The 24,623-nt window shown below is 43.1% G+C and overlaps 1 protein-coding gene across 1 annotated transcript in view; it reads right to left on the reverse strand.

Annotated features, from left to right (window-relative positions):
* LOC119818482 (complement C5-like) overlaps window positions 1-8,495 on the reverse strand; it is a 98,715-nt gene extending 90,220 nt beyond the window's left edge. Inside the window, exons 1-2 of the mRNA XM_038335894.1 lie at window positions 8,373-8,495; window positions 5,320-5,512 (exon numbers count right to left, since the gene is read on the reverse strand). Coding sequence (XP_038191822.1) covers window positions 5,320-5,512; window positions 8,373-8,452 — 273 coding nt within the window. The 5' untranslated portion in view covers window positions 8,453-8,495. The remainder of the gene's footprint in view (window positions 1-5,319; window positions 5,513-8,372) is intronic.
* Window positions 8,496-24,623: the final 16,128 nt, after the last annotated feature.

Genomic DNA, 24,623 nt, shown 5'->3' on the forward strand with positions numbered 1-24,623 from the left:
TCCCTGACTTCAAACTCTACTACAGAGCTACAGTACTGAAAACAGCCTGTAGTAAGGAGCTGCAGGCAGGCCTGCTTTTCGTCCCGCCCAGCTCCCGCATAGCTAGCTTTACACGCGAAATAACAACACACAGACTGTATTCATTTAAATACTGCCTGGCCCATTAGTTTCAGCCTCTTACTCACATCTTGACTAACCCATATCTAATAATCTGTGTAACACCATGAGTGGTGTCTTACCGGGAAAGATTAAGCATGTCTGACCTGGCAGCTGGCTTCATCACATCGGTCCCAGAGAGGAGAGGCATGGCGGTCTGACTAACTTCCCAGCATTCTGTTCTGTCTACTCCACCCACCTAAGGGCCGGCCTATCAAATGGGCCAAGGCACTTTCTTTATTAACCAATGAAATCAACAGATAGATAGAAGACACACCTACATCAACAGCCTGGAATTGGCATAAGAAGTGATAGGAGGATCAATGGAACTGAATAGAAGACCCAGATATTAATCCACACACCTTCTGTAATGTTCTGTCTCTTTAAGAGACAACCCATGCCTACTCCCTTCCTGCTTGCAGTGTTAGCCTCTCTCTTTCTTCCCATCCCTCTCTCGTCCTTCTCTCAGGAAGAAGCAGCTTCTGCCTTTCCCCACTTCTTCTCTACCTTCCCCTTCTCTCTCTCTCTCCCTCCCTCTCCCTCTCTCTCTCTCTCTCTCTCTTTCTCTCTCTCTTTTTCCTCCTCTCTCCCCCTCTTCTCCCCTTTTCCCTTCCCCTCCATAACCCACCTAATAAATGTCCAACTTTACTCTACATGGTGTGTCTGTCTTTTGCCCGCCCGCTGCCCACATGGCTAGCTGCCGGGGATGCCCAGGGGACCAACCACTTTTGGAGACCTGCTGCGTGGTCTTGTACCCTGGTCCTGCCTGGGACTGGCTGCTCTCAGGACCCATTGCCCCCTGCCTGCTGAGGATCCCACAGCAATTTTTAACAATTCATTACATTGGTGCCACGACTCAGATGGGTCTCCCGCCCCAGTCTGGAACCATGTATTTTCTCCACAACAACCACGTGTTCCATACTTCAATTGGTGAGTTTCTTTCATTCTGCTATGGTCACTTCCCTTAGCTAAAATTGTGTTTGAACTGACCTGGGGTCAGTCTGCCTGTGTTAGCACTGCACACTTTGTGCAGTGCATTCGACAGCTTCTTTCTGTTTTTTCCATTTCTTTTCCTTTTTTCCCTTGCTGTAAAAGGCCACTCGGAGTGGCCTCTGGCCTTTCTAGCTTCTGAGTCACCCTGACCAGATCCAGTCAGGCCATAGCACCCCACCCGGGGTCAGGGGATGCCCTATCATGGGTCCCTGCAGTGTTTGCGTTGATTTGCACCCCGCCTATAGGGGTGTTTCACAGGTTTTCACAATTTCAGTTGTGAGTAACATGCCATCAATGTCTGTCGCCCCTGGGATGGATGCCTTTTAGAGGCTCTCAAACCCCAGGCCTTAATGCCCTACTCCTTCAGCTCTTATCCTCACTTTGCTGGTGTCCCGCCTGCTCTACTTTTATGGGAGCTTTCTGACTACTGTCAGTGGGAGCTTTCTAACACTGTCAGCTCACAGTTTCAATTCCAGCCTTTTGCTCCCCACTGCGGCTTGTGGCATGGCGGCTCAGCCATAGGGTTGATCACACCTCTAGGTCTCTCTTATTAAGCTTAAAAATCCCTGCAGCTCAAGAATTGTGCCTTTTTCATACAACATGTGACTGCTGCCATTTTGATTGGGGTTAGGTGACACCACTGCCATCTTGGCTGAGAGCCAGGTCAGGTGATCAGGTTCTCCCATCTTTACTGAGGTATACCCTGCCTTGTCCCCCGGTTTACTTATGTTTTTTTTTCCCACTAAATTCCTCTTGTTGACTCTGTTACATGTGTGTTTTGCACAGTGGCATGCCTTTGATAGGGCCCACCAAGAGCATCCACTTTCCCCAATTCTTGTTCACTGTATGCATGTATGTTCATACATGTAACTTAATGCACCCATTTTTACTATTAAATGTTACAATCGTTCATTACATCTCATTTCAGACTATAAAAACACTATGTTTCATGTTTTAAACTAGAATTTACTTTTAAGTTTCCTGAAAAAATACTTTATATTTAATCCAACCCTCATTTAAAATATATTAAGCTGTTCTCTACTATTGTCAGTTCTGCAATTAACCTTCTATTGCAAGCAGTTTTTACTTCTTTCTGTTTTTTCATGAGTGTAAATCTTACCTGTTAATTTTAGAGCCAATGTCGTCAAGCTCAGACCCAACACTCCAGGCAGATTCTATATTGTAGTTATACCTAAAAAACAACCCTCAACTGCTCAGAGATCTGGGGAATATGCATTTAGGTATTTAATCATTAAAAACTTTTCATAACAAAAAGAGACAGGTTGGCTCCTAGCAGCAGCACTCTACTTCCTCCAAAGAAGACAGAAGACAAATGGGCACAGAACAATGTCCATCTGCAATTCGCTTCAACTGCCAAGCACTGACCACTGGGGAAAACTTCCTTTCATCTAAACTGAAGATCTCCAGATGTGGAGAGAATCCCTGGAATTGATAGCCTAGCTGCTCAGGTCAAGGTAGGCTTGTCTTCCTACAGATTTCCCAGGCCACAGGATCTTCTGGAGCCTGGCAGGCCCTGTGCTAAGCAGCAAAAGGCAAATGTGACCTTCAATGACCATGGAGGACCCTGAGGAGTAGCTCTGGGTGCCAACCAAATAAGTTCTCTGTTATTTTTTAATCAGTAACTCAAGTAAAATTTTATCCTTCTCAAAAATCTCTGATGCAGTTTGACAGCTGAGTGGTTTTGTCAGTTTAAAAGGACAACTTAACCAAACAAATTTCAGATCAAATTTCTCTCTCATGATGCCTTCCATAGTCTTAAAAATGAATTTTCATTGTGCAAAAATATCTGTCAGTCATTCTGACATAAATAAAACTTCTGTTTTCACAAACCCAAAGAATTTTTGTGAGTTCCAGGGAGCTGAATTGAAGGATCCACCTTAAATAGGTCAGATATATCCCCCTCAATTCCCTGGTCCTAAATTTTTTTCCTTAACTTTGTCCTCTGTTCTGCCAATACCTTAAACAGGTGTAAGAGACACCAGACATTTCCACACCACAAACACCAGACAGGAGCAAAGAGACCAGCTATGCAAGGATGTGACCAGCACCCAGCCTTCTCAGGTTTCCCCCCTAAAGATGATGCCCACAAATAAGCAGAAAGTAGCCTTGAGAATCTGCCAACCCAATTCCTTTAACCTGTGGTGCCTAATCTCCCACTTTTTATTATAAAAAAGAGATGGGAATGCAATGTTCTGTCTCTTTAAGAGACAAGCCACACCCACTCCCTTCCTGCTTGCAGCCTTAATATCTCTCTCCCTCCCTCCCTCTCTCTCTCTCTCTCTCTCTCTCTCTCTCTCTCATCTTCTCTACTTTTTCCTTCTCCTTCATAACCCACCTAATAAATGTCCAACTTTACTCTGTATGGTGTGCCTATCTGTCTGCCTCCCAACCTCCGCTGCCCACATGGCTCACCGGGGACCAGCCAGCCACCCACATGGCTTGCTGGGGACCAGCCACCTTCCTGCCATGAGGTCTCTTGTGCAGTCTCTACCTAGAACTGCCTGCTCCCACTGCCCACTGCTAGGGACTTGCACCATTCCAGGACCCACTGTCTACCTCCACTGGGGCCCTTGCAGCAAACCCATTACACCTTCGAACACTTTGATTTTTGGCAAAGAAGCAAAAAATATCAAATGGAAAAAAGAAAGCATATTTAACAAATGGTGCTGGCATAGCTGGATATTAACATGTAGAAGAATGAAAATATACCCATATCTATCACCATGCACAAAACTCAAGTCCAAATGGATCAAAGACATCAACATAAAGCCAGCCACACTGAACTTTATAGAAGAGAAAGTGAAAAGTATACTTCAACATATTGGCACAGGGAACCACTTCCTAAATATAACCCCAGCAGCATAGACACTGAGAGAAACAATTAATAAATGGGACCTCCTGAAACTGAAAAGCTTCTGTAAAGCAAAGGATATGGTCAACAAGACAAAACGACAGCCTACAGAATGGGAAAAGATCTTCACTAACCCCACATCAGACAGAGGTCTGATCTCCAAAATATACAAAGAACTCAAGAAATTGGTCATCAGAAGATCGCATAATCCGATAAAAAAAATGAAGTACAGACCCAAACAGAGAACCTTCAACAGATGAATCTAAAATGGCTGAAAGACACTTAAGGAAATGTTCAACATCCTTAGTCATCAGAGAAATGCCAATCAAAACAACTCTGAGATTCCATCTTACACCTGTAAGAATGGCTAAGATCAAAAACACCAATGACAACTTATGCTGGAGAGGTTGTGGGGAAAAGGGAATTGCTGGTGGGAATACAAGCTGGTACAACCCCTTTGATGTCAGTGTGGTGATTTCTCAGAAAATTAGGAACCAACCTTCCTCAACATCCAGTAATACCACTTTTGGGTATATATCCAAAGGATACTCAATCGTAGCACAAGGACATGTGCCCAACTATGTTCATAGCAGCACTGTTTGTCATAGACAGAACCTGGAAACAACCTAAATGCCCCTCCACCGAAAATGGATAAGGAAAATGTGGTACATTTACACAATGGAGTACTACACAGTGGAAAAAATAATGACATCTTGAATTTTGCAGGAAAATGGATGGAACTAGAGAACATTATTTTGAGTGAGGTAACACAGACACAGAAAGACAATCATCACATATACTCAATCATAGGTGGTTTTTAAACATAAATAAAAGAAAAACAGCCTGTAAACCACGATCCCAGAGAACTTAGACAACATGAGGACACTAATAGAGACTTAGAGAATAGTTTATTATTATTTTTTTTTTTGGTTTTTCAAGACAGGGTTTCTCTGCAGCTTTTTTAGAGCCTGTCCTGGACCTAGCTCTTGTAGACCAGGCTGGCCTCGAACTCACAGAGATCCGCCTGCCTCTGCCTCCCGAGTGCTGGGATTAAAGGCATGCGCCACCACTGCCCGGCGAGAATAGTTTATTTTTAAGGATGTGGGTATGGCACACTTGGCTCAAAATCAAATGTAATTTCTGCACAGAGTTTGGTGATTCACTCATCACTTCCCCCTGTTCCCATCTCAGAACCACACGGCTATGGAGCAACAGTAACGGCTGCAATTTTACCAAGGTTCAACCTTTGCACAAATTTTACCAAAAACACATAAAAAAAACGAAGAATAAATACATACTGTTAACATTGCTGAGTTTTGGAATTTATTTTCTGGAGATAAATTAACATAGCCTGAAGAGTAGGTCACTTTTTTATCAGGATAACTTCTTATAGAGATTGTCGCATCAAATGCTTCCTTGTAGCCATGGGCTTGAATTACAACATTTTCAGATGCTCCAACCTGGAAGACTTTGGGTGCTGAAATGACATAGCTGTTGAAACAGTAAAAGATATGGTTTGTTAGTTTTTTTAGGTTTTCTTACACTTCTGGTATTTTTTCTTCCACTCAAGATTAACTTTAAAACATATTTTAAGCCTAGTGGTGGAGGCACATACCTTTAATCCCAAACACAGGAGGCAGAGGAAGGTGTTTCTCTGAGTTTGAGGCCAGTCTGGTCTACAGAGTTAGTTCCATAACTGCCAGGGCTACACAGAGAAACCCCATGTTTCAAAAAATAAAAAAATCAAACAAAAATGATATTTTGAAAGTCAAAATTTATTATGATGGAAAAGTTAACTTTTCTAGCATGAAACAGGTTGTAATTGAACCCTAGCAACAGCTAAGAGGTTGGTGTCCATTTAGAAAGGCTGTGATCGAGATATAAAGGCATCAAGACCAACGGCCTGAGTTTGATTCCAGAAACCCACATAGTAGAGGGAAAGAACTGACTCTTAGAAGGTGCTCTTTGACCTGCCCACATTTGTGGTGTAATGGGCATGCCTACCCACTCCATACACAAATAAATACATATTTTTAAATGCTGGCTGTGGAGTTTCCCTTCAGATGAACTTTGGTCTGTATTAGGACATCAGCAATGCAGTCTGCGCATGAGAGGAAATTTCATCTTGTGTGTTTTCTCTGCACTCTCAGAAACTCAGGCTGCTGAGCTTGCACAGGAAGGTATCACTAGAGTTGTTTCTGTTTTCTCTGCAGACATGTGCATGGCATCCCCTCTTTTCCTCCAGGGTCTATATGCACATCGCCATTGTCTGAGAAACTTATCATCTATCCATAGTCATAAACAGGGGTCTTAGGTCTGTGTGCTCTCCTGCTGCTTTCTTCACATTCCGAAAACTGCCTTCATATTCATTCGTCTGTCATTGGCTCATTCGTTCCTTCATTGGTTCATTCATTCGTTCATTGGATCATTTGTTCCTTCATTACTTCATTCATTCCTTCATTGGCTCATTCGCTCCTTCATTGGCTCATTCATTTTTTCATTGTTTAATTCATTCCTTCATTGGTTTATTAATTTTCATAGGCTCACTCATTCATTATCTGCTTCTTCAGAATAGAATTCAAGCTCTAGAAATATATTCTTCCACCGTCAGAACCCATTACAAAGTTGGTGTCATGACGGACGACTTGACTGTCCTCTTTCTTGGACTGAAAATGCCTCAGAGCTTAGTAAATAGATCTGGCCAGATGTGCCTATAATAGTTTCAGGGAGGGTTAACTAAGAGATGACATCCACATGAATGTAAATAAGGACAATGTCCCTTAGATCACCACATGCAATGGGGTTTGGAGTTTCGGGGGAGTTGAGCTTGAGAGCATGCATTCTCTCTCTATTCCTGAGCTGTCCCAGAGGAGCTCTTCTGGCTGTCACACATTTCCTGTGGTGGTGGGCTAAAACCTCTGACATCTGAGCACAATTAATTCCTCTTTTAGTGGCCTTGACCAGTATTTTGTTGCAGTGGCAGAAACCTAACTAGTATGAGGATCAAAAAATGTGCTGAATCAATCAAGTGATCAACTACTGTGCTGTCCACGGCACACTTCCTCATGGTCTCGGAGAGAGGAAAGACTTTCATAGCATGGGCCAATGGGGTAGAGCAGGAAAATTCTGAGTACTCCTGCACAAGAATCATGAGGGTCCAGGTCCCGGGGTTTAATCTGAATGTCCCTGAGCTGCAACTGCTTGTCTGTCAAAACAGAATAATAAAAGTAGCTAAGGTAGTGGGGTGAGCATGGCTTTGCAGTGAAATCTCAGAGTAGACGCGTGTGCAAGCTTATGGTATCAGTCCACGTTTCTTTTACACTTGTATTTCCACAGATGCATTTGTGACAAAGACAGGGGGAATTGATGTGCTAACCAGGAGACCGCAGTAAAAGTCCTCTCTTGTAGCAGTGTGACCTTGGCCAGTCACTTCTGTCTGGATTTCCTGTCATATGTGGACTGAGCAGGCTCTGCTTATTAACAAAGGCCTAGAGTGCCAGCTAGCAGGGGGCAGAAGGCAGAGGCTCATGTGGGCATATGATCTGAGTCCAGCCTAGACAACATGGGGAAACCTCATCTTACAACAAACAACAGAAAAGAGTAAGTTCAGTGAGGAAGCATTCAGGTAACTTCCAATCCTAAGATATTCACACTGTTTACAAGGACAGGATTCTGGCGGCAATAAAATTATAACAAACTGGTTTATGATATAGATGTTATTACAAACGTAGTGTTTCATTTTTTTCTGTAGTGAAGATACATCGTGACCCACTATAAAATAATCTTATACATCAATAATTAAAATTCAGCTGTTGGTGTTATAAGATATGCGTATTTGAGTTACACTGGCTTAACTGCACTTAGACCAGAAAAGCACTAACTAAGCACCAAGTACAAGTAGGTAACAACTGCCAATAAAATAGATGGTCTCAGGTTCACTCTGCACTTCTGCTAACTAGGACATGAATAATCATCTCCGTCATTGTTACGGGTAGCCATCTTAGATATTCTTAGATATTTGCTGAGAATACCACCGTTTACAAGGACAGGATTACAAGTAAGTAATAACTGCCAATATAATTGATTATCTCAGTTTTATTCTGCACTTTTGCTGACTACTAAATGAATAATCATGTCTGTCATTGTTACGGGTAGCCATCCCATGGGATCAGTTGTGTTGTTAGCCGCTCACCAAATCCAGACGTGTGCACGGCTCTCATGGTAGCTGAGACTCCCCACTCCTTATGTCGGGAGCAGGCAGTTCTTGTCGAATAGATACAACCTGAGTCTCCTTTTCACTCTCACCACAGCTAAGACACCCAGGAAAGTGAAGATGGATCGTTTTACTTACGTTTCTTCCTGTCCCCAAGTTTTGCCCAGGAAAATTAAAAAGCAAAGTGCTCCCCAAAGGCCCATGGCTGGAAGTGGCATAAACCCATGGACACGAACTTCTTAAAGCTCCTTTTAAGTAAACTGGGTTGAAGAGTTTGGGTAAATTAGTTTTCTGGTTAATTATTAATGTCAGAGAAAAAGATCTCTAAGTGAGAAAGATAAAACCAGGAATGGGCACATGAGGGTGTTTTAATGAACACAAAACATGTTTTAGCATCCTGTCATATCCAGTAATAAAGACAGGGGTGTTTGACATCAACTTAAAACCCAGGGACTTGTTTTTATGAATATAAGTAAAAGGGTCCTAACCTGGGTGCCTGCCACTGTGCAGGAAGGCTCAGCGCTGGGAGCCAGGAGCCGCTTTCCTCTGACTTTCTTGTCTCGGCCAGGTCCTTTGTGCTGACACCCTGCCACCTTCAAACTTGATTCTGGCAGGTTTCATTTGTCTCTGAGATTGACGGAAGACTCACCTGGATTTCATTTTAAATGCATGGTTTTAGAATGATTTTGGCTGGCCTTTAAGTCCAACACTAAGGAGGCAGAGGCAGGCAGATTTCAGTGAGTTCAAGGCCAGCCTGGTATACAGAACAAGTTCCAGGACAGGCAAGGTTTCTCAGAGAGACCTTCTCTTGGAAAACCTAATAAATAAAAGGTAGATGATAGACAGACAGACAGACAGACAGATAGATGGATGGACAGATGGATGTATGGATGGATGGACAGATAGACAGACATATAGCTGAATGTATGTATGTAAGGACTAGATTATCCATGGTCTATCCCAGTCTAGAGAAGAAGCAGTGCAGTAGATGGAAAAGGCTTGTGTCGGCATGGAAACCCTGCAGAGATGCTCCTGTTTTTCCCTAGCCAGTAGACACTCAGTGCTTACAGGGATGTGAGTCTGTGAATTCACGAGTCCCTCCCCAGAGTTTGCATGCAGTCATAGAAGGCATCACGTTATACCTCCATGCTCCTGTGAGGGTTTCTGCAGTTTAATACAGGACATCAGTATGAGCAGAGTTAATAGTATTTCCCGTGACAGCTGATTTTCTTCTTTTTAAAATCGGTTTTGATTTGGGGACAGGATCTCTCTATACAGCCTTGGCAGTCCTGGAATACACTGTAGACCCGGCTGGCCTTGAACCCACAGAGATCGGCTGTCCTGTGCCTCCGGAGTGCTGGGATTGCAGCAAGTCCAACTATATCTCAAAAGTTGATTTTCATGATTGATTTCCAATTAAGTAAATTTAAACAAAAGATAATTTTTAGATCTTTCATTAAATTTATTTTATATGTTATATTCATTAGAAAACTGATTCAGATTTTCTTTTGTCAATCATTCTTACATTTGTATAGATGTGTGCTGTATTTCAAGGGAACAAAAGAAACGTCCAGGAGCTGGACGTGCATTTCAGTTGGTAGAGGGCTAGAGTTGGGCTCCAGCCTCACACGACTGTCAGGTGTGGTAGGGTACACTGTAGTCACAGCACTGGGAGGGAGAGGCAGGAGGATTGGAAATTGTAGGTCATCCTCAGCTACTAGTGAGTTTGAGACCAGCCTGGGCGACATGAGCCCCTGTCTACAACAATAATAATAATGATAACAGTGTTGATGATGATAATGAAGAGATGTCTAAACACAGGCCTGTAAGTCAGGATTTTGGTCACACTGACAATGGCATCCTTACCTAATGAGTAAGGTTCTATTTAGCAATACTTTAATCCTGAATTTGTCAAAGAAAAATGAGTGGGAGAAAAATTCTATGCACTATTTTACTAACAGTAGTGCTCCTTTTATCCAGAGCATCAAAATGGGAAATATCTACACTTCCATCCAACTAGCTATCTCATTTATTTCAAAAGGAAACCTGTAAAATGATTAAGCTGGGTTGCAAAAGATGGGTCAGGTTAAAGCAAACAGTGTTTCTGTGATCACTTTCGGGAAACAAAACCCAAGAGTGTAAGGACCGCCCAGTGGACATGTTCCAGCTTTACTTCAAGTGCCAGCCATGGGCACTATCTGTAGTAGGAGAGCAAACACTAGGAAGCACTGTTTTCAGACCACTGCTGTGGGAAGTGGTTACAGGATGACAGACTCAGCAAGTCATGGGCTCAACTGTCTAATCCAGCTGTCTTCTAAATGTCGTTCAAAGACGGGCTTTCTTCAGGGTTTAATATGTGAGCTGTGCACAAGTGTTTGATTGTTGTGTGTAAATAGGAGAGTGGTTGGTTCACCCTTGTTTTGCACAAATATCGCCTTCCTTCTTTCCTTCCTTCCTTTTTTCCCTTCCTTCCTTCCTTCCTTCGTTCCTTCCTTCCTTCCTTCCTTCTTCCTTCCTTCCTCCTTCCTTCCTTCTTCCTTCCTTCCTTCTTCCTTCCTTCCTTTATTTCTTTTCCTTCCTTCCTTCCTTTTCCTTTTTTCCTTCCTCCCTCCGTCCCTCTTTCTGTCCCTCCCTCCCTCCTTTCCTTCTCTCTCCCTCCCTCCCTTTGCTCCCTGGGTCATCGATTCCATGTGATGACACAGGGATTTGGTTTGTGCTCACCCATTCTTATGGCCACTGGACCTTGTAAGTGACAACCCATGGCCAATCTGACCCGTGGTCCACACTGAACATCGGACACTGAAGTTCAGACTTCGACTTTCTTTCTTCCCTCATGGAAACTGCGCCTCCCCAATCAGATATCAAGTTACATAGATGACTATTGTTAGCCTACATTTTACCAGTGATCAGTAGTTGGAAGTGCTGTCTCTACTCTTTGTCCCTTCTCTGTTTGTCTTTCTGCCTTTCATTCCTAGTGTGTAATCCAGCCATGTTAAACTCTGCCTGGCCAGGCTGCGACTGTCTGGGATGGGATCTGTCTCTCTTCTAAGTATACTATCACCCCCATTTATGAGCCACCAGGCTCTCTCCGTGTTCCTTCCTGCCCACGGGCAGGTGGTCCAAGGCATGCGGTAATCCTGCTCTGGGACCTATTACTAGTGAAATTACCGGGCGCAACTGAGAATGAGTCAAAAACATACAATGAAGCCCACTTCAGTTTATTAAGAGAGAGAACGATGGGAGCACAGGACTGAGGAGGTTGGTGCAGGGAGAGAGAGGGGTAGAAGGAAAAGAGGGAGAGAGATGATGGGGGGGGGAGGGAAGCATTAGTTACCTCTTCAGAAGAGGGAAGAAAAGAGTGTGGAGCTGACGTGTCCAGCTTTGAAAGGCTGCCTAGCGCATGTGCACAGGGGCTTATGTAGAGGTAGCTAAGGCATGCATAGATCATGTGACCATGCTGCACATATGTCATGTAGGACTTGAGGGCCCCAGGTGGCTATGTAAATTACCTGAGTGCTTAATGGCACACGTGTGGCCCTGGAACCCAGAAGTGCCAGCGTTTGGGGTGGCAAGACATTTTGCCAAAGCTCTGGGTGGTGGAAACCTAAGAACCACCCACTTTCCATCTCCCTGTCTGCTGCCATTCTTCGCAACCCCAGCTACGATGGTAAGATCCTCTCCTCCCAGTCAACTTTTGCCGACAATCACCTCTGCCACTTCTCATGAGCAAGGCCTTTGGGCTTTGCCTAGCATTGCACACACTGAGCATTGCTGTCGTTATTCGGGCCTAGGGCCCTAGCACGCTTCTCAGATCTGGGGAACCTTTCCGGATACCCCTCATGTCCTAGTGCCTCTCAGGTGACTCCCTTTCTTTACCTTGTGCCTTTGGACTTTGTTTCCTTTGTGTTTCGTGCCCTGGGTTTCCGTTACCTTGTGGATGAATGGATAATGTTCTGAGCCAGTCCTTGATCCTTCTGCCTCACCCGTGGGAAACAGGCTGGCAAAACCATAGACATTTCTAACTTCAGCTGGTGGACAAAAAAACGGAGTTACAGCATATAGGCAGCCACCATCTTTGCTAAGGGCAACTGCATGATTGCTGCCATTTTGTTGAGGTTAAGACAGGGAGGAGCCACAGACTCATGAGGGTCTGTGTCGAGCCAAATGGCATGGGCAGCAGGCCCACAGCCAGAACAGCTACCTGCATGACCTGCAACTCTCTGTTCTCTTCTATTTGTTAACAATTTGCGACCTTAATACTCCAGTTTCTTTCTTTTTCTTTCTTCCTTTAAATGCCCTGGTGCTTGTTACAAAGTATCAGTCAGAGATAAAAAAGTCAGCTTTCTTTCACTTTTCATTTAACTTTATGTGTAACTTAATTCACATAATTAACTCAGCTGCATGTATTTGTAGAACTGTATATATTAGTACCTGTACTTACTGTTAAAAATGTTTTAAGCAATCCTAATGAGCTCTGTTCACTGTATCTCCTTCCAGACAAAAAAAGCAATAAATCTCAAATATTTTAAATTGGTATGTACTTTTAAATGATGACAAATATATGGTTAAATCTCTTAATTCAACTCTGCTTTAAAATATATTTTACATGTGATTCAACTCTGCTTTAAAATATATTCTATATAATGATGAAAATTTAAGGCTATAAAACCTATTTTAGATTAACATAAGACGTTATTCACTATTGTTAGTTTTACTGTTAGTCTTCTATTGCAAACTTTTATTTTTGATGTTCACAAGTATAAATCTCACCTGTTAAGTTAAAAACCAGTGAAGTCAAGCTGGAGGACTCTTGATAAAACACTCCTCAGCTGGGACCCAGCTCTCCAGGCCAATTCTGTACTATAATCATAGCTTATATATACTCAGTAGACTACTGTTAAATGCTCAGAGATGTGGGAAATATAGCATTTAAATATTTAATTATTACAAGATGTTCTGTAACAGAGAGACAGGTTGGCTCCTGGCAGCAACCCCATTTTCCCCAAAGAAGAGAGAAGCCAGATGGGCACAAAACAAGATCCATCTGCAATTCGCTTCAAGTAAAAGTGCTAAACCGCTGGGAGGAACTGCCTTTCATCTAAACTGCTGAAAATCTCCAGTGGACGAAGGAAAACTGGAATCAACTGCCTGGTTGCAGAGGGCAGGGTAGGCTGGTATTTCTACAAATTTCTAGACCACAAGATCTTATGAAGCCTGGCAGGCCCTGTGCTAACAGCAGAAGCTCTGTAGCCCCTGCCCTCAATGACCATGGAGGACCCTGAGGAGTGGTTGTCTAGGTAGCCAATGAAGTAAGTTCTCTGTCATTTTTATTTGTTTTGTTTTGTTTTTTTGTTTTTCGAGACAGAGTTTCTCTGTAGCTTTGGAGCCTGTCCTGGAACTAGCTCTTGTAGACCAGGCTGGTCTCGAACTCACAGAGATCCGCCTGCTTCTGCCTCCCGAGTGCTGGGATTAAAGGTGTGCGCCACCGCCGCCCGGCTTCTCTGTCATTTTTAAATCAATAACTGAGGTAAAATTTTATCCTTCTCACAAACTCTGATGCATTTTGACAGCTGAGAGGTTTTGCCAGCCTAAAAGAGGCAACCTCACAAAACAGATTTCAGCCTAACTTCTTACCATGCCTAAGTAGAGGAAATGCAAGTTATAGAGGTCTGAGGACGAATGCAAGCCTTAACATTAATCAATAAAATTCTTCTAAGCTATTAATATAACTCTGGCTGAGTACTCCCACTACTATATTGCAATATCAAGATATTAAATTCTATTTGGTCATTTCTAAAGATGCTTTTCATTGTGCAAAAACACTTGTCACAGTCATTTATGACACGGACGCACTACCGTTTATACAATGTATGTGTCCACGACTTCTGTTTTCACAAACTCAAAGAATTCTTGTGGGCTCTAGGTAGCTGAATTGGGGATTCACCTTAAACAGGTGAGATGCACCCCTCCCTGAATTACCAGACATTAAGAGTCCAAGTCTTCCCATCTTTCCCTGCTCCTGAACCCTCCCCTTCAATCACCAGGACCTGAGAAAGGATTTTCATCCTAAACCTAACCTTACCCTCTCATCCGCCAGCACCACAACAAAATTTCTGAAACACTTTCCTAACATATCCTGATCCATTATACATCTTTATTACTTTTGGGGTTCCCCTACACGAGAAGCATTTTAAACAATGAGTTATCACATGCTTAGCAGCTTCCCCAGTTTGTGCAGTGGCCATCATGAGTTCTGAATATGCATCGATTGTCACATGCACATACCTCAATTTTCCAAACTCTGAGATAGAGTAACACCCATTTGACATATGTGATTCTATATGTAGTCCTCGAGGATTTACCCTAAAGAGGTACAGGTTAGCACTGTGGGCACATATCACATTGCTTAACAATTTGGTGAGCAGCTTCCCTTGTTAATTTAAATTGCTTTTGTAAACTTAGACTATTTTGATGGTGCAAAGTATGCAACTACTGAGCAACCTCAACCTGTGATAGAGCAATTATTTTTGTAAGTTGATCAGCTAAAGCATTACCCTCAGCTAATGGACTAGGAAGATTTGAATATGCTCTGATATGCCCCATAAAACATAGTAACTTTCTTTGTTGTATGGCCTCTTGAATCTGCTGGAACAGCATCTTAACTTGCTTGTTGTTAGTCCCAATATGAGGGATAGTCTCTAGGACCTGAAGAGCATTAAAAATATATCAGCTGTCAGTATATAGATTAAATGCCTCATTTGCAAAGTGTTGAAACACCATAGCCAGAGCTTGCAGCTTGAATATTTGAGCTGAGTCTGGTTCTGTCTGCACTGCATGTCCTTTTCCATTAACTACATATGCAGCCCTCCCATTAGAAGAGCCATCAGTGAAAATTAGCAAAGCATCCTATTGTGGGAGCTCTTTCGGCCAATAGCCTTTAAGATACCAGCTCATTTGGGAGTGGTCTCTTATACTATAAATTCAGCTGTAAAGTGTGTGCTTGCTCTGTTGCTGTCAGGTCTTGCTACTGTCTGATAGATTTAGTTCCTGGTCTCTGTTTGTGCAGAGAATGTGATCTAGGACTGTAATCTGTGAGTCTATCCCTTAATAAATAACTCTTTATTATACATAATTCTGAACTAGTGTGGGATTCTTTTGTAACTTACATCATCATCTGGCGCCTGAACGTGGGGTCCAGTCCACCCTTTTTGGGATCAGTTCGCCAGGCACATGGCACATTGGGCACCGACTCTCCTGCCTGTGGCTCTAGTGGGCACTCAGACACAAAAGGCTACCCTCCCTGGCTCGCCACCCACATGTTGACTCTCGGCGCATTACACGCTGGTCTACCTGCTGCTGTCTGCGATCCCTGCAGTGCACACAGACTGCAACTCACACTGATGAAAAACCTTGGAAAGAATTGAAAAGTTTGAGGAATTAATTGAAATTGATGAACAGGAACAGAGGGTACAAGGACAGGATTTAGCCTCATCAGTACGTATCAGACTTCAGGATAATTTATACAGAGTTTTAACTACATATCCAGTCATTTCTTTGGAAAGGCCATCTGGCACAAAGTACCCTAAAGTAGTCAAAGAATATACATGGGAACATATACATATGAGTGATCTAAAAAAATTTAAACAAGCAATAGTTATTTATGGGCTACATTCATCATTTTTCAGGGAAGTGGTAAAAATACAGGCTTCAAGCAATAAGAATCCCCCACACAATTGATTTCAGTTAATCTCAGTGGTCCTAGAAGATGGATCTCAGCTGCTTTGGATGTGTTATTGCAGAGAAGAGGTAAAAAAGTTTTAGAACAACAGGGGAAAGCAAAAGGATTTGAGACTACCCAGGATCAAATTCTTGGTGAGGGTCATTATTCTGATCTCAAGAACGGGCTCAGTATGATGAACACACCTTGTCCCTGTGTAGCACAGCAGCTTTAAATGCTTGTGACAGGATTCATAAACTAGGAAAGAGGATTGTGTCATATATTAGGGTTAAACAGGGTCAGAGAGAATCCTTTACTGACTTCTTACAAAGATTGACTAAGGCTGTACAAGTAGGAGTGACAGACCATGAAGCCAGACGTGTACTTATTGGATCTTTGGCTTTTAAAAATGCCAACTTTGAAGGTAAGAAGATAGTTGGGTCTTTAAAGGTCAGATCAGATCCAGCAGATGAATTGCATACAATGAAAGTTGAAGCATTTGACTATGGTACTGAGGCTTGGGTAGGAGAATCCATTTCCAATGGTACGAGGAGATAACAAAATGCCAAATGTTTTAATTGTGGTAGAATAGGACATCTAAGAAGGGACTATAGACAAGGAATTCCTAGGGATATCTCTTCCCTAAGAATGACTAGTATAGGCAGTCTAGGGCTCAGTCTTCTGGCTTATGTAGGAAGTATGGCAAAGGCTGACATTGGACAAATGAATATAGGTCGACAAAAGAGAGACAAGGCAATCAGACACCATTGGGAAACTCCTTGGGTGGCATCTCATAGGTGCTCATGTCAAATAAGGTCCAGTCATTCCCAGCCACTGTGGAGACCATGTCTCTCAAGGAAAATTAAACAATCCAGTACCCACTGTAAAAAAAAAATACCCCAGTTTAGATGATGGAATAGACATGGAAGATGAATCAAAAACTCCCATAAGAAATAACAAACATATATTTTGGCAGACTTCTATGATCAAATACCAAAGCTAAGAGTGTGTATTAATGACATTGCAATTGAGGAATTACTTTCTAGAACAGGTGCGGGTGTGAGTATAATTACTCCAGAATCTTGGCATTCAGATTGGTCCCTTCAAGAGGCATGTATTCAATTCCTAGGAAATAGAACCCTATCTCAAGTGAAACAAAGCATGAGATGGGTTGAATACATAGTGCCAGAAGGGCATAAAGGAAGGCTGAGGCCATATGTATCTAATATTGCAGTGAATTTCAGAGGTCCTGACCTATTGCAGCAATGGAATACAGATTAACATTTGTGCAGTCCCAAAAACTTATGTTTCTGGGAAGTATGTTATAGGATATTATAAACAAAGATCACCATTCATTCAGGCTGTACAAGAACCCAAAGCAACTAGAAACCATTCAGAGGTACTAACGGCCTTGCCTTTACAATGGTTAATTGAGAAACCCATATGTGTTAAACAAATGTTCTTTAACAGAAGAGAAACTTCAGACTTTAGATCAGCTGGTACAGGAGCAACTAGATGGTCACCATATTTAAGAATTAACCAGCCCTAGGAATTCTCCTAAGTTTGTTGTTAAAAAGAAATCTGGAATATGGAGAATGGTGACAGATCTATGAGCTGTCAGCAAGGTTATTCAGCCGATGGACCCTTTACAATCAGGAATTCCTCTGCCTTCTCTATTACCAAAAGGAAGTACTCTTATAGTGATTGATTTAAAAGATTGATTTAAAAGATTGTAACTTGATATCTTGATGGAGGACTCTCATTGGTTAATAAAGAAACTACCTTGGCTTTTTGATAGGGCAAGATTTAGATAGGTGGAGTAGACAGAACAGAATGCTGGGAAGAAGGGAAGTTAGGCAGTTGCCTTGACTCTCCTCTCTGGGTCAGATGCCATGGAGCCAGCCGCCAGGTCAGACATGCTGAATCTTTCCCGGTAAGCCACCACCTCATGGTGCTACACAGATTACCAAATATGGGTTAAAGCAAGATGTGAGAATTAGCCAGTAAGAGGCTAGAGCTAATGGGCCAAGCAGTGTTTAAATGAATACAGTTTGTGTGTGGTTATTTAACGTGTAAAGCTAGCCATATGGGATCTGGGCAGGATGAAAAACAGGCCTGCTCGCCTCATCACTACATTATCTGAGTGGGGAGGCACAGTTTCCATGAGGGAGGAAAAAAGTCAAAGTCTGGACTTCAGTGTCCGATGTTCAGTGTGGACTACGGGTCAGGTTGGCTATGGGTTGTCACTTACAAGGTCCAGTGGCCATGAGAATGGGTGAGCACAAACCAAATCCCTGTGTCATCACATGGAATCAATGACCCAGGGAGCAAAGGGCTTTAAGCACTAAAGGCTGGTGATTGACCAGTACCCTGTCTTTTCACATGGGGAACCACTATTGAGACGAATCCACGCTCATGCATACATGGCCAGAGGTGCAGGGAGGGACCTACCATTAGTGTCAGGATGTAGAATTTCAGCAAATATAGAGATGGAAAAGTGACCATATAGAAGGGTTACAGGTTACAGGATCCCCAGAATTCCTCAGCTACAAGGGAGAGCCTGTCAAGGTCACACCAATGAAAGATTTATGGTGAGAGTGATCCTGGCAGTTCCCACTGCGGGTGGGGGATCAAGCAGGCAGGAAAGAGAATACACCATGCAGACAGAGAGTGAAGTTTTATTAAAAGGGAATATAGAGGGAAGAAGGGAGGAGAGGAAGAGAGAGAAGAGGAGACACAGGAGGTGGAGAGAGGCTGAGAACTGCCTCTTCACAAGAACAGTGGTCAGCCAGAGAGAAAAGTAAGAGAACAGATCAGCTTGCCTCAGTGGGAAGAGGGGGTGGGCATGGATGGAGATTGTCTCTTAAAGGGACAGGGTACAGACAGGGAAGGCCAGCATAATAACAGAGACCCTTATCCAAACGCCTTTTCTTGGAAAATTCCTTCTGAGGAGCAGACACACTACAATTTCCTACTCTTACTATATGGGCCTGTTCCCCTCGTAATGCTCCCACAGGGAAGATCCTGATGTCTGATTTCTCTACACTTATTAATGAACTCTTGCCTTACATGGCCTTCAGGATCTGGATACAAATTGTAGGCATTTCATCCTCGGGATCAGGTGTGTCAGTAATTCTCTAACATTCCTGATCTTGATGTAATTAGGAGGGCACAATGAAATCCCTGGTTCCATGGTAACGGGCACTTTTCCCCAGAGAATTATTTCCTTTAGAGAGGCCACCATTGCACACATTTTTATCCTTTTATCAAAGCCCACACAGAATATCCCCAAGGGAGAGGCATCTAACAAGACCTGACAGCATCATTAAGAATGAAAGGAACAAGGTGCTGGAGGCGTGCGGTCTGCAGTGTGGAGACGCTGGGCTCCATAAAACGGCAGTGGTCACAATGCGATCCATGCCAGGTGCTAATGTGTTTCTGAGCATTTGGTCTTTCCCTAATGGTAGATGGGTGAGAACAGAAGAACAGTGGAGATCAACGTTGGTGATTTATCAGATAAGATACATGATACAGCTCTTACAAAGAACTGACTGCAGCAATTTTGAGTAAGTATGATGCCCAATTTTCCAGGAATGGTGTTTGTTTTAAAAGTTAGCAATGTTCTAGAAGACATTCTTGAAAAAAAACACATATTGCAAAAAAAAAATCTCTTCATATTTTTGATAAAATAAATGCATTAAAGGAGACCATCACTATTATAATTTAAAAGCACCACAAAGAGAAATACAGCACTGCAACGAGGTTGACATAGGAGGTTTACTGGAAGAGGAGAGGGAAGGGGCAGTGTTATGGTTCATTGCATGAGAAACCGTGGCAGGCGAGAGACAGATACAGCATGCAGACAGAGCTTACTTGGGCAGTTTAATTGGAGGAAGGTAAGGGATTGGGGGAGGACAGGAAGAAAGGGAGAGAGGAAGGAAGTGCAGATTGGCCTCATGGGAAAAGAAAGAAAGAGAGGCAAGGCAGAATGATACAGAGAGAGAAAGAAGAAGAGGAAGAAGAGAGAGAAGTAAGCAGAGTTTCACCTTTAAGGGCTAGGGTACTGCCTGTCCTGCACGCAGGTGTGACACAGGGTTGACAGACTGTCAGGTGACACATTCTGTCAGGTCTTTAAGGGGTCCATAACAGTCAGAGAAGGACTCATGTGCCTGCAGTTCCAGCAGTGGGGAAACGGAGCAAGAGAATCAAAAATTCCAGGATGTCCCAGAACATAACATGATTATATTCTCCAGTCTCTATAATAACTCAATTTTGAGAGGCGCTTCTGCTGCTGTGGAGGACACCCTTGTCTCACCAAACAACAGAAAAATAAACCAGTTCCCCGGCTCCCAGAAACCCCACTCTGAGAAACAAGATGTTTTATTTTTCTTAGTCTTATAAAATATTACTCTTTAATCTTTTTTATTTTGTTATTAGACATTATCATACAATTACATACTGTATTCTGCTTACTCCAAACTCAGTATTTCCCTCTAGACATTACCAGCTCCTCCCCAGGCTCATGACTTTTGGTTTTGCTTTGTGACACACTGACTTTCATCAGGACCACCTGGAACAAAGTTTTGGCAATAGTCGTTTGGGGGACACTTTAGATCAAAACTATAGCAGATAAGTTTGTCTTAGTCTGACCAATGAAAAACTGACTTCATCTTGTATTTTCTCAAGTTGGTGAAGGGAAGTAACAAGAATGGAATGAATGGGAACACTTGAAAGAAATTGTTTGTGGTTTACATCAAATGCCTATAAACCCTGTGTCAGCAACCCCAGGGCTTCCACACAGCTTTCTCCGTGGGACTTGGAAGCACATATGGGGTAGTTTGCCCGACTGCCCAAGTGTTGCTCTCCTGGAGTGACTCTCCTGCTCTGGGTACCCTGAAAAGGTCTCTATCAAACTTGTTTTTGGGGAACATACTTTAAACTAGATGTATTTTAATACAGTTCAAACATACATACTCAGGACACCAAGCCAACTGGATAATAAGAGGTAATTGCTTTAAGGTCCCAAACTGGAAATAGCTTGAATTCCCAGGTCCCTTGCACACAGATGCTTGGGGAGGCACTTGCGTAACTGTGGCTGTGCCGGGGGTTTTAGGTACATATAGAGGGAATACACACATTCCTCATATTTTTGAAAACATGTCTTTGTGGGTATATGCTATAAATAAGTTAAGAATAATAATATTAATGCATAGGACTGAGTTCGAGACTATAATAATGCTGAAGAGCAAGCCACTTCGAGGCCACCACTGCTAAATAAAACTTGAATCTTTGTCAGTTATCTATTTAGAAAGGTTCTGCTTCAGCCCTGTGTCTCTGGTGGCCCTCAGGCTGCATGGATGCCATGGGGCAGGAACGGATCACTCCAGCTCTCCTGTGCTAACCAGGTGGCAGCGCCCAAGGCCAAGAGTGTGGTGAGCTGAACTTCTAACAGCAATGCACAGAATACTGGGATTCTGCTCATTTAGAGCCCACAAATAGTTCCTCCCTACAAGTTATGTGACCTAGAAAATCATAATTAAGACCCTTTGTTCAGAAAAGGAAGTCTGTGGTTCGTGTTAACAGCTGATTTCTAGACTGTTTCTCTTTAATAAATAAGTATGAAATAACAAAGTAAAGAGTGTTCACTTGAAAGACACACCCTCCAGGTGTGACCCTTCATGTCATAGCTGCTTAATAACAACGAAGAAAGTGGATACAGGAGAACCGAGCAGCACGCAGACCATGAGAGACTTGAGGACCAGGATGTCGCACAGGTTTCTGGCTGCTATGGCAACACCATGGCGAAGGCAACATGGCTGGGGGAGGTCAGGTCAGATTACAGTCCCACACCACAGTCCGTCAGTGCAGGAAGTCAGGGCAGGAGCCCCAGCAGGGCAGGAGCCTGGAGGAAGGCGCTGATGCAGAGGCCATGGAGGGGTGCTGCTCACTGGCTTGTTCCCCATGACTTGCTCAGCCTGTTTTGTTATACAGTTCACAGAACCACCTGCCCAAGTATGGCACTGCACACAATGGACGGGGCCCTCTCACATCCATTATCTATCAAGAAAATGCCCCACAGTACTGCCCACCGGCCATTCTAATGAGGGCGTTTCCCAACTGAAGTTCCTTTTTCCCTGGATGACTCTAGTTTGTGTTACGTTGACATAAAAACTAGACAGCGCTCTAAGTAAAGACATCTGGTCCCCAGAAGACAGGCGACAGCTGCAGGAGGTTCAGTGACCCTCAGGTTTCTAGCAGAGTTGAGCATCCGCTCAGAGCTACAAGAGATACTGTGAGAAAGAAAGGAAGGGAGGAAGAAAGAAAGAAAGAAAGAAAGAAAGAAAGAAAGAAAGAGGGATGGATGGAGGGAGGCAGAGAGGGAAGAAGGGACAAGAGAGAAGGGACGGACGGAGGGAGGGAGGGACAGACGGAGGGAGGGACAGAGGGAGGAAGGAAGGAAAAGAAAGGAAGGAAGGAAAGAACGAGGAAAGGAAGGAACGAAAAGGGAAGGAAGGAAGGAAGGAAGGAAGGAAGGAAGGAACCAACCACTCTCCTATTTACACACAACAATCAAACACTTGTGCACAGCTCACATATTAAACCCTGAAGAAAGCCCGTCTTTGAACGACATTTAGAAGACTGCTGGATTAAACAGATTGAGGAGCCCAGGACATGCTGAGTCTGTCATCCTGTAACCACTTCCCACAGCAGTGGTCTGAAAACAGTGCTTCCTAGTGCTTCCTCTCCTACCTCAGACAGCGCCCATGGCTGGCACTTGAAGTAAAGCTGGAACATGTCCACTGGGCGGTCCTTACACTCTTGGGTTTTGTTTCCCGAAAGTGATCACAGAAGCACTGTTTGCTTTAACCTGACCCATCTTTTGCAACCCAGCTTAATCATTTTACAGGTTTCCTTTTGAAATAAATGAGATAGCTAGTTGGATGGCAGTGTGGATGTTTTACATTTTGTTTGTCTGGATAAAAGGAGCACTACTGTTAGTGAAATAGTGAATAGAATTTTTCTTCCCACTCCTTTTTCTTTGACAAATCCAGGATTAAAGTATTGCTAAATAGAACCTTACTCATTAGGTAAGGATGCCATTGTCAGTGTGACCAAAATTCTGACTTACAGGCCTGTGTTTAGACATCTCTTCATTATCATCATCAACACTGTTATCATTATTATTATTGTTGTAGACAGGGGCTCATGTCGCCCAGGCTGGTCTCAAACTCACTAGTAGCTGAGGATGACCCACAATTTCCAATCCTCCTGCCTCTCCCTCCCGAGTGCTGTGACTACAGTGTACCCTACCACACCTGACAGTCGTGTGAGGCTGGAGCCCAACTCTATGCCTCTACCAACTAAAATGCACATACAGCTCCTGGACATTCCTTTTGTTCCCTTGAAATACAACACACATCTATACAAATGTAAGAATGATTGACAAAAGAAAATCTAAATCAATTTTCTAATGAATATAACATATAAAATAAATTTAATGAAAGATCTAAAAATTATCTTTTGCTTAAATTTACTTAATTGAAAATAAGTCCTGAAAATCAACTGCTGTGAGATGTAGTTGGACTTGCTCCAATCCCAGCACTCCGGAGGCACAGTACAGTCATCTCCGTGGGCTCAAGGCCAGCCGGGTCTACAGTGTATTCCAGGACTGCCAAGGCTGTATAGAGAGATCCTGTCCCCAAATCAAAACTGATTTAAAATTGAAGAAAATCAGCTGTCACGAGAAATACTATTAACTCTGCCCATACTGATGTCCTGTATTAAACTGCAGAAACCCTCACAGGAGCATGGAGGTATAACGTGATGCCTTCTATGACTGCATGCAAACTCTGGAGAGGGACTAGTGGATTCACAGACTCACATCCCTGTAAGCACTGAGTGTCTACTGGCTAGGGAAAAACAGGAGCATCTCTGCAGGGTTTCCATGCCGACACAAGCCTTTTCCATCTACTGCACTGCTTCTTCTCTAGACTGGGAAGGACCATGGATAATCTAGTCCTTACATACATACATTCAGCTATATGTCTGTCTATCTGTCCATCCATCCATATATCCATCCATCCATCCATCCATCTATCTGTCTGTCTGTCTATCATCTACCTTTTATTTATTAGGTTTTCCAAGTGAGGGCTTCTCTGAGAAACCTTGCCTGTCCTGGAACTTGTTCTGTATACCAGGCTGGCCTTGAACTCACTGAAATCTGCCTGCCTCTGCCTCCTTAGTGTTGGACTTAAAGGCCAGCCAAAATCATTCTAAAACCATGCATTTAAAATGAAATCCAGGTGAGTCTTCCGTCAATCTCAGAGACAAATGAAACCTGCCAGAATCAAGTTTGAAGGTGGCAGGGTGTCAGCACAAAGGACCTGGCCGAGACAAGAAAGTCAGAGGAAAGTGGCTCCTGGCTCCCAGCGCTGAGTCTTCCTGCACAGTTGCAGGCACCCAGGTTAGGACCCTATTACTTGTATTCATAAAAACAAGTCCCTGGGTCTAGGTTGATGTCAAACACCCCTGTCTTTATTACTGCACATGACAGGATGCTAAAACATGTTTTGTGTTCATTAAAACACCCTCATGTGCCCATTCCTGATTTTATCTTTCTCACTTAGACATCTTTTTCTCTGACATTAATAATTAACCAGAAAACTAATTTG

This window comes from Arvicola amphibius, chromosome 7 (assembly GCF_903992535.2).
Source record: "Arvicola amphibius chromosome 7, mArvAmp1.2, whole genome shotgun sequence".
NCBI lineage: Eukaryota > Metazoa > Chordata > Mammalia > Rodentia > Cricetidae > Arvicola > Arvicola amphibius.